This window comes from Galeopterus variegatus, unplaced genomic scaffold (genome assembly GCF_000696425.1).
Source record: "Galeopterus variegatus unplaced genomic scaffold, G_variegatus-3.0.2 Scaffold8387, whole genome shotgun sequence".
Classification (NCBI taxonomy): domain Eukaryota; kingdom Metazoa; phylum Chordata; class Mammalia; order Dermoptera; family Cynocephalidae; genus Galeopterus; species Galeopterus variegatus.
The window spans coordinates 91562-102613 of NW_007734498.1; the positions used below are offsets into that span (position 1 = coordinate 91562).

The window sequence follows — 11052 nt, forward strand, 5'->3', positions numbered from 1 at the left end:
CCCCGTGCTGGAGGGTGGGGGCTGTCCCCACACCCTGGGCACCGCTCGCTCTCACAACGTGTGTGAATCCTGTCGGATGGAGATGAGCTGCGTCCACCACCGCTGCCTCCTAGGGCTGCTGCTCTTCTTCCTCACCTGTGAGCTTTCTGACCCTTTCAACATTGGGACGCTTTGATGATATGCCCAAAATGCTGTGACACAGCTTGCTGGAAATGGTGCAGCCTAACTCCCATTCCTTTGAGTGTTGGCCAGACTTGGTGACATACTATTCATAAAGAGAATGTGCCAGAAGAGAGAGAAACTTCAAGGCCAGGTTGTAGGAGACATTGCTGTGAAAAAGCAGGATGGGCATGGAGTCTCAGATCCCCGGGATGTGCACCTGAGCACCCTGCAGGCACTGCTTTTCCCAGATAGGGCATCCGGGCTCCTGACCATGCCAGGCCTGTGTGTGTTATGTCTGCTTGAGTGGAGAAGGGCCATACCTGGTATTTTCCTGGGTTCTGCATGTTGACCTTGTCCACTCCCAGTAGAAGAGACCAGGCCCGACCCCGCACTTGGGGGGGAATCCCCTTGTACACCCGGCGAGACATCTGTGGAGAGAAGAATGCTCTGGAGAGAGTCCACAGGGTAACCATGGAGGGGGAAGGGGGGGAAATCACAGAGTGATGGTTCTGGAAGGTTCCAGTGTTTGTCTTCATGGTTCCTCAGGAGAGGCTAAGTCTACCTAGAACTGGGCCTTTNGAGCCAAACAAGGTGCAGAACCTGGGGCTGAGACCCTCTGACTGGGTGAGCATGAGTGGCCTGGCCTGGTGAACACAGGACATGGTGTCCTCAGGCCACAAACCCCCATGCCTAGATGGGGTCCCAGCCTCAATGTTGGGTCCCAGCCTCAATGTGGGGTCCTGCTGGCCAGTGGCAGTCACTCCTGAGCTGCATGTGCAAATCTGGGATGGGCACGTTCGGTAATCAGCCCCTGTGATGGAGTCCTGGGATCAGGAGCTCAGAATCTCGGCCCATCCTGGTGACTATGTGTCCTTCCTATGGACACCTGCCCGTGGTCACAGGCAGGCCAGGCTTGCCTAACAGGTGACCAACCGAGCCCTGGCAGACAGAACAGCTCTTACCTTCACCTCCTGGGTGGTGACACGGGGAAGCTCCTTCTCACTAAAAGGCAACAGAGTCAGAGCTGAGGACTTGCTGCAGGCCAGGAGCCATCCCCTTCCCTGAGCGGACCCCAAGGAGGACGGGCTCCCTTCCCATCCACCTGCAAATCGCAGCCCAGGAGACCACATAGGAAAGGGAGGACAGGGCCTTTTTGCTGGCTGCCAGCCAGGNTCCCAATGTTGAAACATCTTCAGCCATTTGCGGCACCGGGAAATTTCCTTCTTTGTTTGCTATAAGATGAGAGATGATATACTTAGCTGAGCTGTCGCGCTTTTTGGAGTGGCCCATGGATGCCTTGTCACTGTTGTGCTTGGGGTCCTAATGTTACAGAACTGGAAAGCGCCCAACAAGGTGCAGAGCCTGGGGCTGAGACCCTCTGACTGGGTGAGCATGAGTGGCCTGACCTGGTGAATACAGGACATGGTGTCCTCAGGCCATAAACCCCCATGCCTGGATGGGGTCCCAACCTCAATGTGGGGTCCTGCTGGCCAGTGGCAGTCACTCCTGAGCTACATGTGCAAATCTGGGATGGGCACGTTTGGTAATCAGCCCCTGTGATGGAGTCCTGGGGTCNCCTTTGCAGGGATGTGCAGGAAAGCTGGTGACCCAGGCCTGTGGCCCTTCGGCATCAGGACTGGGTGGTGCCCAGCAGCTGAGAGGCAGGTGGTGCCAGGGGTCATGTGTGACCACCACTTACCCTCCCTCTGCACAGGGTGGGCACAGGGGCCTCCACTCCCCACATTACCTTTTGGCTGCCTTTATATTTATCCCAATGTTGAAACATCTTCAGCCATTTGTGGCACCGGGCCATTTCCTTCTTTGTTTGCTGTAAAATGACAGATGATGGACTTAGCTGAGCTGCCGCGCTTTTTGGAGTGGCCCATGGATTCCGTGTCACTGTTGTGCTTGGGGTCCTAATGGGACAGAACTGGAAAGCGCCAAACAAGGTGCAGAGCCTGGGGCTGAGACCCTCTGACTGGGTGAGCACGAGTGGCCTGACCTGGTGAACACAGGACATGGTGTCCTCAGGCAACAAACCCCCATGCCTGGATGGGGTCCCAGCCTCAATGTGGGGTCCTGCTGGCCAGTGGCAGTCACTCCTGAGCTGCATGTGCAAACCTGGGATGGGCACGTTTGGTAATCAGCCCCTGTGATGGAGTCGTGGGATCAGGAGCTCAGAATCTCGGCCCATCCTGGTGACTATGGGTCCTTCCTATGGACACCTGCCCATGGCCACAGGCAGGCCAGGCTTGCCTAACAGGTGACCAACCGAGCCCTGGCAGAAAGAAGAGCTCTTACCTTCACCCCCTGGGTGGTGACACGGGGAAGCTCCTTCTCACTAAAAGGCAATGGAGTCAGAGCTGAGGACTTGCTGCAGGCCAGGAGCCATCCCCTTCCCTGAGCGGACCCCAAGGATGGACGGGATCCCTTCCCATCCACCTGCAAGTTGCAGCCCAGGAGACCACATCGGAAAGGGAGGACAGGGCCTTTTTGCTGGCTGCCAGCCAGGATGGTCTGAGACACAAAAGCAAAGGTGCAGCAGGGCCAGTCAGGGCCGCTCAGGGGCTGTGGGGACTGGGGGTGCAGCGTGCACCTGCCCCTCCTTGGCTGCAGGCAGAGCCCTCTGGGAGAGGTGAGAGAGTCCAGAGCTGCTAAGAACAGCACTGCCTGAGGGTCAGTTGGCTGGTCTCTGACAGCTGCCCCCAAGGAAGTTACCCCATCACCTCTTTTGGCTGTCTCCTGTATCTCTTTGACATACCCCCATCATTGTGGGGTTTTTTGGGTTTTGTTTTGTTGGAGCATTTTCTTACTTTCTGGCACTACAAGATGCTTCAGGTTCATCATATATATGTCCTTCCTCAGTCCTAGACTCGGTCATTTCTCCACAGAAACCTGGCTCTTCTTTTGGAGAATGGTATTATAAACCAAGATCTGGGTGCCAGGCAGTGCAGCTTGTTTAAAGTTCTGCACTGTCTACTCTGCAGCACACCTATACTAGCATATTAGGGGTGCTGCAATTATAGACAATAATTTTAATGCTCTGACAGATGAAAGGATCCACATAAAACTCAGAAGACAATGGTTCCAGAGGCAGTGAACCCCTCCTGGCAGAAAGGTGCTCCAGCTTTTGAGTTACTCAGGTCTTTAGCAGAAATCTAGCTCCATTACACCACCTACAAGCTGTTACACCTGCATAAGATTTGTGTGACATCAATGAAAAGGAATCAACAATCTGAACAGCTGAAATCAAAGAATTTGTCAAGCAGCTAGACCTAGGGCTATGATTGGGGGCTGGGGGTGCAGCGTGCACCTGCCCCTCCTGGGCTGCAGGCAGCACCCTCTGGGAGAGGTGAGAGAGTCCAGAGCTGCTAAGAAACAGCACTGCCTGAGGGTCGGTTGGCTGGTCTCTGACATCTGCCCCCAAGGAAGTTACCCCATCACCTTCATGGGGTCCAAGGGGTCTGGGTTGAGACCTTCCCAGTGTGTCGAGGGTGCACCCTGGAGCTGTCCCACGTGGCACACCACCCCGGCCAAGCTCTGAGCATTCAACACCCCCTGCCGCTGTCTGCACCCTGGCCAATGATCATGCCTGTTCCTTGACTTCACCCCATCCTGTCTGGCCCACAGACCCTGCTGTCACCTCAGCAACATTGACCCTGATCTTTCACTTGCCCTATGAGATCCTCTGAATGTGGCCCCTCAGCCCCCCAATCAGCCCAAACTCCTGCCATGTGCCTGTTCTGCCTGTGCTGAGGGACACCAGTGTGCCATGAACGGCGACTGAGGGCCCTGCAGGTGGCCGGGATCGCCCTGGGCCAGATCTCCAGCCTCAGCTGGCTCTCGGGGACATCAGTGCTGTGTCCTCCTGCCTCCCCCTGCAGTGGCTTTCCTCCTCATGCCTTCCTGCCCTGTCTCGGCCCATGACATCCTCTCCCCGCCAGCAGTGTTCCCGAGCAAGCAGAGAGCAGAGTCTCCAGTGCGCACTGCAGGCCTTGGAGGTACCGAGGCCCCTGAGGCTCAGGGGTCCCAGGTGGAGCTGCTGTCCCTGGCCCCACCTCATCCAGCCTGTCCACCCCCAGTGACTTCACTCTATCCCCAGGCTCCCCTGGGCCAGATCTCCAGCCTCAGCTGGCTCTTGGGGACATCAGTGCTGTGTCCTCCTCCCTCCCCCTGCAGTGGCTTTCCTCCTCATGCCTTCCTGCCCTGTCTCGGCCCATGGCATCCTCTCCCCGCCCGCAGTGTTCCCGAACAAGCAGACAGCGGAGTCTCCAGTGCGCACTGCAGGCCTTGGAGGTACCGAGGCCCCTGAGGCTCAGGGGTCCCAGGTGGAGCTGCTGTCCCTGGCCCCACCTCATCCAGCCTGTCCACCCCCAGTGCCTTCACTCTATCCCCAGGCTCACTCAGTCAGATGCATCCCCAAGTCACCTGTCACATCTGGTCCCCTGCAGCCCAGCTGCCCCAGACTCCGTCCCTCTCTCCATCCTGTGACCTCAGGAAAGACAGACTCCAGGCTGGTCTCCTCCCGACCAGGCCTCACATGACCTCCCAGCACCAGACCAACAGTTCAGGTGGCCTTCATCTGCCACCCCTGCCTGCCTCCATGGCCTTCCCCCTTCCATTCCTGGGCTGGGGCCCTGTCCCTGCCCCTCATCTCACTACATGGTCACACTCTTCCATACACTTTGTGACTCTTTGTGCCCCTCTGATCCTGGTGGGACCTGATGCACAACTTTCCACAGGCTGGACCCAGTGTCCTCGTGCCCTTTGGCCCCACCCTGCTGAGCTGACAGCAGGACAGGCTCCTTCTGGGGACAGGGCTCAGCCCTCAGGTTGCCTCTTTCTTTTGCAGACATAAAAGCCACACTTCTGAGCCCCCAAGGGCCTGGCCCAACCAAAGCTGGGTACCTGCCATCTCCACAGAGCTGCCTGGATGAGCCACAGAACTGCAGCCATGTGCTGACCAGGGTGGACCTCTAGGGGAGCAAGGGACCCTTATCCCCCCTGAGGAAAAGGTCATCACAAGCCTGGGAGACACGCCCTGCCTCATGCTGACCTTTTCAAGGATGGATCCTGATGGAGTTTGGATGTGTTGTCCCCTCCAAAACTCATGTGTACATTTGATCTCCGGGCCAGCTAGTGGCTCACTCGGGAGAGTGTGGTGCTGATAACACCAAGACCATGGGTTCGGATCCCATATAGGGATGGCCAGTTGGCTTACTTCAGAGAGTGTGGTGCTGACAACACCAAGTCAAGGTTTAAGATCCCCTTACCAGGCATCTTTAAAAAAAAGAAAAAAAGAAAAAAAAGAAAGAAAGAAAGAAAAGAAATTTGATCTCCAATGTGGCAGTGTTGGAAACTGATTGAGTCATGGGGGTGGATCCCTCATGAATGGATTAATGCTCTCCCTGGGGGAGGGGGGAGTAATGAGTGAGTTCTTGCTCGATTAGTTCCCACGAGTGCTGGTTGTTTATCGGACCCTATCACCTCCTCTCTCTCTCTCTCTTTTGCTTCCTCTCTCACCATGTGATCTGCTTGTACCCACCGGCTGCCTGCCACTCTCCACCGTGAGTAGAAACAGCCTGAGGCCTGTGCCAGATGCAGCTGTCCCAGAATCGTAAGCCAAACAAACCAATTTTCCTTATAAATTACCCAGTCTCAGGTATTTCTGTTATAGCAACACAAACCAACCGAAACAAAGCCCAACCCCGAGATGAGATGGGGGATGTCAGAGAACTCACTGCAGCAACCCGAGCCGGTCGATGCGTCTGTAGATTTTGAACTCCTCATCCCAGTTTTTCACCAGTGTCCCAGCTTGGTGTCCCTGCAACCCCGAGAGGGCGTGGAGTGAGGGGGCCATGGTGATGGGTTGGGGGCATGGGTGGCTTTTGATGGTTCCTCCCTCCCCTGTGTCCCCAGGGAGCCCAGGCCCCTCTGACCTCAGGGACAGCAGGAGAGGCCAGGACTTGCCTGCCTCAAGGGAGCAGCCAACCCTGTACCTGCTGGTACTTCTCTATGATGTCGATCACCTCCTGGGCCCACAGGGTCTCTATACCCATCTTCATGTTTAGTCTGCAAGACAAAAGTAATCCAGAGCTAGCACTGACCCTGAGAGCTTCAGAGAGTACCCCTAACTGCTCAGGCCAGGGATCCAAAATTCCACCAGCAACACTCCCACCCTCCGCCCCCAACCCCCAGTAAAAGGGACCAGACTCTGTCTCCACCCCACAGTGGTCTCGGGGGTTTCTTCCCCTGGCCAAGGTTAAGCTACTGCCGGAGGACCTGAGAACCAGGGACCTGGGAGGTGAGGCCTGTTGTCCCCAAGGTCCCTGCACAGACACACACGTGTGTTACCTGCTCAGCACGAAGGGCCCCGATGGGCCGTTCTGGGCACCAGGAAGCAGAACGTGATTTAGAGACCACAGGTCTCTATACAATTAGCCTCCCAGATGATCTCAGGAAACACACAGTCGTCCAATTCTTTAGAGGCAAAAAGAAATCTCATGACTGCTGAATTCTACTTAAATCTTAGCACCAGCCTAGCAAGAATGTTCTGGGTTTGGGCAAAAGGGTGACCTATGTGACTTAGAAGTAGCCTCAGTGCTTGTTGAGGCCATGCCTTAGGCAAGAGGGACACTGGAGTTTACAGTTCTGAGCGTGGCAGTATCAGAAGAGGCTCCGTCTTTTTCCCAAGCACAGATGAGAAACTAGTGAGCTCTGGGGATGTGTCCTGGAGCACAGTCAGAGACATGGTCCCACCTTGGAGACGGTCCCAAGGGAATACCCATGAGGGGAGGGGCGGATGAGGCCTCTAGAGGACGAGACAGAGGGCAGGACACAGAGGGTGAGCCCCTTTCCCCACCCTGGCCTGCAGGGCAGACACTTGTCACCTGCCTGGCCTCCCTCAGTGGTTCCTTCCCTGTCCACAACTGCCCCAAGACAGAGGGCTCCCCACCTTGCTCCCGGCCTAGGGACCTCACAATTGGGTGGGCCTTACATAGGCCGTGAGTGATGCTCTATGAGGTCAGAGGTGACCAGATGCCCACCTGGGGTGACCCATCTCCCATCACAGACCAGGGCGCAGGCCGCCCCTCCACCCCCACTCTCCATCTTCACAGCCCATGGAGACCCCACTTCAGTGGCTCTTCCAGGGGCAGGCTCTGCCTCATCACGGTTTGGAATCTCAGGAAGAACCTGAATCTAGGGAGGGAGGCTGCAGAGGCCAGAAGTTGTGTCTATCATGACACAGGGCAGGGCAGAGAGCACAGCCCAGGGTCACCTCTGGGTCCCAGGCCCAGTTACTTCCTGTCTGACCCCAGGCTTCTCACCTGCCAAGTGGACACATTAGCCTTAACCCCACGGAGTGTCTGTGAGGATGAATGGGACAACTGTATATGCGGTTAGCACAGAACAGGCACCTGGTGAGGCCCAGTGGGCATAACCCTCGACAGCCACCCAGCGAGGCCTGGGCCACCCACCTGGTAGCACCTGTGTGGAAATCAGCAGGAAGGGAAGAGAGCAGGTCACACTCACCAGAATCTGTTCACCTGTGCAGAGATGTACCTGTAGCCTACAAAAGGGACCTGCACACACAGCTCGCAGACTCCAGAATGAGCCTCCTACTGCCACGGAACTCAGAGGCAGCGGCGCTTGGCAACAGTGACATCATGGGGTTCCATCACCCCATCACAGTGGCCCCTCCCCGGGTCAGCAGAGCCCAATGCCACATCCTCCACCCCCTGAACTCTCCACCCGTGTGGGTGCGTGTGTGTTTGTACGTGTGAGCGTGCACGTGTGTGCCTGTATGTGCTGCTTCCCTAGCGAGGCCTGGCTGCTCTTCTCAAATGTGCACGCAAGTCCTCATCACTGTCACCCCCAGGGTGCATGGTTCTCATCAGAGAGGCCACGGGTGCTGTTCCACCTTTGCTGTGCCCACCTGGGGCTGGCTCTTGGGTGCAGAAGCGGGAGGGTGGAGGGCTCACCCCTCAGCAGCGGGGACTCAGATCATGTGTGATGTGCTAAAATGAAAAAAACAGAAACCCAAAAATAGGTTCACACATGTACCAGCCCAGAGTATTCCTTTAAGATCACATTCAAATAAGGCTTATCCAACTTTCAAATAATTCTGTCTTTAATACCAAGTTTTACTCAACTTCTGGTTAGTGCAAAGTATTCCCATGAAGGAGAGTAATAGTCTTTTTTTAAGGCCATGTAAAATAAACCACTAACTATGTAGATCTCTCAATAATCCTCAAGAACAATCTAAAAACCATGCCCTCTATGTTGTGCACCTTGCTGTTATTTTGGCTTCCCTGCTCGACAGGGAAGCCCTGATATGACGTGTCCCCAGTGTATGACCCCGTTGGAGAGCCTGCCAGAGTAACCCGACTGCTCGCCAAAGAGACCTTCTAAAAAGCCTCAGATGACTTGCCCCTCCTTCACCAGCAGGCTCATGAGTACTAACTTCACGTCCAACTATCCCAGTCCTATCTGCTTCCCAGTCTTGAGGAACTAAAAGGCAGCGTTAATCAGATATTCTTCCATCTGCAACTTCTTGGCTTCTCAGGACTTTTGTCAGGGGACGACTCCCTGCCGTCATGCATCGGACTTCAGTGACTCGGCTTCCACTAGAATCTCAGCACACACGCTCAACCTTTACCCAGGAACGTGCTGTCCTCAGCCCTCACAGTTGCAGGCCCTCCACTGTACATACCAGAAATGTTTTTAACCTGGTGTGGATGTGGAAGGAAATAAACGTAAATCTTGAATTCAGACCTGCTATAATCATTTTGAGTTTTTAGTAAAGATTATTTTGTTCAACAATATTCCTGCCATGTGGTATTCAGCAGGACGTTTTCATCAACCATTTTAAGTGGACATTAATTCCCCACTAAAAGTCCAGATTATAACCACTATTTCTGTATAATCTCATAATGTCAAACATCATGGAGTAGCAATACTCCATGAAACAGGTCAGAGATCACCAAATCTATCAGCTTTCTTTCACTTACTGTTTATTTATTGGTTAGAGGCTAAATAGTACAATATTTTCTGAAAGATAATTTATTATATATACTTGCGGGGTACAGAAATGAATATCAATACATGTGTACAATATGTGCTGATCAAATCAGGATAATTAGTTTACTCATATTTACAAAGCATATCAATCTTTGTGACCCTTAACTAATTTCACACTAACCCTCATCCCCCCCCCTTTCCCAACTCTAATAAGCACAGTTCTCTTGGCACACAAAGAGAAACACCACATGTCCTCAGCCATGAGTGGGAGCTAAAATAAAGAAGGGAAGTAAGAAAGAAAGAAGCAAACAATAACAATAAACGGTAAGATGTATTGTCATAGAACGATGCACTAATATGACAAACAGGCTGCATGTAAATGTATGTCAGGCATATCAGGCCTCACAGTCAGCTTAGCACAAGCACAGCCGTGATAGCCACTTCCTCACCCTGCCCCTGCCCCTCTCTCTTAAGCAAAGTGCTTTCTGAGAAAAACTGGATCCTGTGCAAAATTGAATCTTGTGCAAAACAGGAAAACCGCAGAGCTGTTACAAAGTACCGAATGCTCAGAATAGCTACCAAACCCCTTCCACTAATTCAAACCCTATAAAACCTCTATTAGTCTGTATGGGTGTGGGAACTGATCTCTCAGACTCCCCTCTAGGTTTGCTGGAAATAAACTCCCTGATGTGGTAAGCGTTTGGCTCAGAGTCTTTTGATCCCTTTGTCTCACCAACCTAACAAGGCATTGCCTGGCCACAGTTCCTCTGTGAAGGTGATGTGGTAAGCGTTTGGCTCAGAGTCATTTGATCCCTTTGTTTCACCAACCTAACAAGGCATTGCCTGGCCACAGTTCCTCTGTGAAGGACAGAGAAGACTGCTGTTTCCAGCCATGATGGGGTAACAAACATTGGGCTTAGAATACCATAATGGAACAACTAGAAAACGTCACAAAATGTGTGAATCAACTGTTTGCAGACATTGGTCAGTAGACAGGAGAAAATGGCAATTCCTGAAAGAAGAGAAACAGATTAGGTAAGCTTGGGGACTGCTGTGGATTTCTGCCTGGAGGAAATTTGTGCATTTGGAAAGAGGAACCCTAAGAGAGTGTCGCAGCCTTGATGTACTAAAGAGAGACAGGACAGAGTTCCAGACGCAGAAAACTGTATATGAAAAGAGCTTTAGAAATCTGCATCTGGGTCCCCTTGAGCCTTTATTGAGTCCTAGTCCAGGCCAAGAAGACTGAATAGTCTGGAAAGCCTAAAAGATTTATTACTGGCTGTTTACAAAATGAGTTTGTCAACCTTTGTTCTAGAATGAAAATATAATATCTACAGTAAAAGTTTCACTGGATAAAATTAACATAGATTAGGCACTATAGAAGAAAAGATCAGTAAGCATGAAGACAGTAATGAAACCTATCTAAGATAAAGCACACATTAAAAAAAAAGACTGAAATTAAAATGAAGAGAGCCACAGTGATTTGGAGACAATATCAAGTAGCCTAATGTACATGTTATAGGAGCAAGAGAAAGAGAAAAAAGAGAGACTGAGATGTAAACATATTTGATAAATATAATGGTTTACTTTTTTCTAATTTTAATAAAAACTATAAATTCATGGGCCGGCCCCGTGGCTCACTCGGGAGAGTGCAGCACTGATAGCACTGAGGCTGCAGGTTCGGATCCTATATAGGGACGGCCGGTGCACTCACTGGCTGAGCGTCGTGCGGACAACTCCAAGCTAAGGGTTGTGATCCCCTTAATGGTCATAAACAAAACAAAACAAAACTATAAATTCATGAATGGATGGTTGATGAACTCTACCAGGATAAACACAAAGAAAACCTAAGACACGTCATAATCACAT

At 52.5% G+C, this 11052-nt stretch overlaps 1 protein-coding gene and 1 long non-coding RNA gene across 2 annotated transcripts in view; both read right to left on the reverse strand.

Moving 5' to 3' along the window:
* LOC103608394 (USP6 N-terminal-like protein) overlaps positions 1-2182 on the reverse strand; it is an 8634-nt gene extending 6452 nt beyond the window's left edge. Inside the window, exons 1-3 of the mRNA XM_008592831.1 lie at positions 2165-2182; positions 1910-1990; positions 483-590 (exon numbers count right to left, since the gene is read on the reverse strand). Coding sequence (XP_008591053.1) covers positions 483-590; positions 1910-1990; positions 2165-2182 — 207 coding nt within the window. The remainder of the gene's footprint in view (positions 1-482; positions 591-1909; positions 1991-2164) is intronic.
* A 291-nt stretch (positions 2183-2473) lies between these two features.
* Positions 2474-6230, reverse strand: LOC103608392. The gene is made up of 3 exons (XR_552048.1): positions 6162-6230; positions 5904-5986; positions 2474-2503 (listed from the first exon to the last, which is right to left on the reverse strand). It is a non-coding gene; the product is annotated as an uncharacterized LOC103608392 (long non-coding RNA).
* Positions 6231-11052: the final 4822 nt, after the last annotated feature.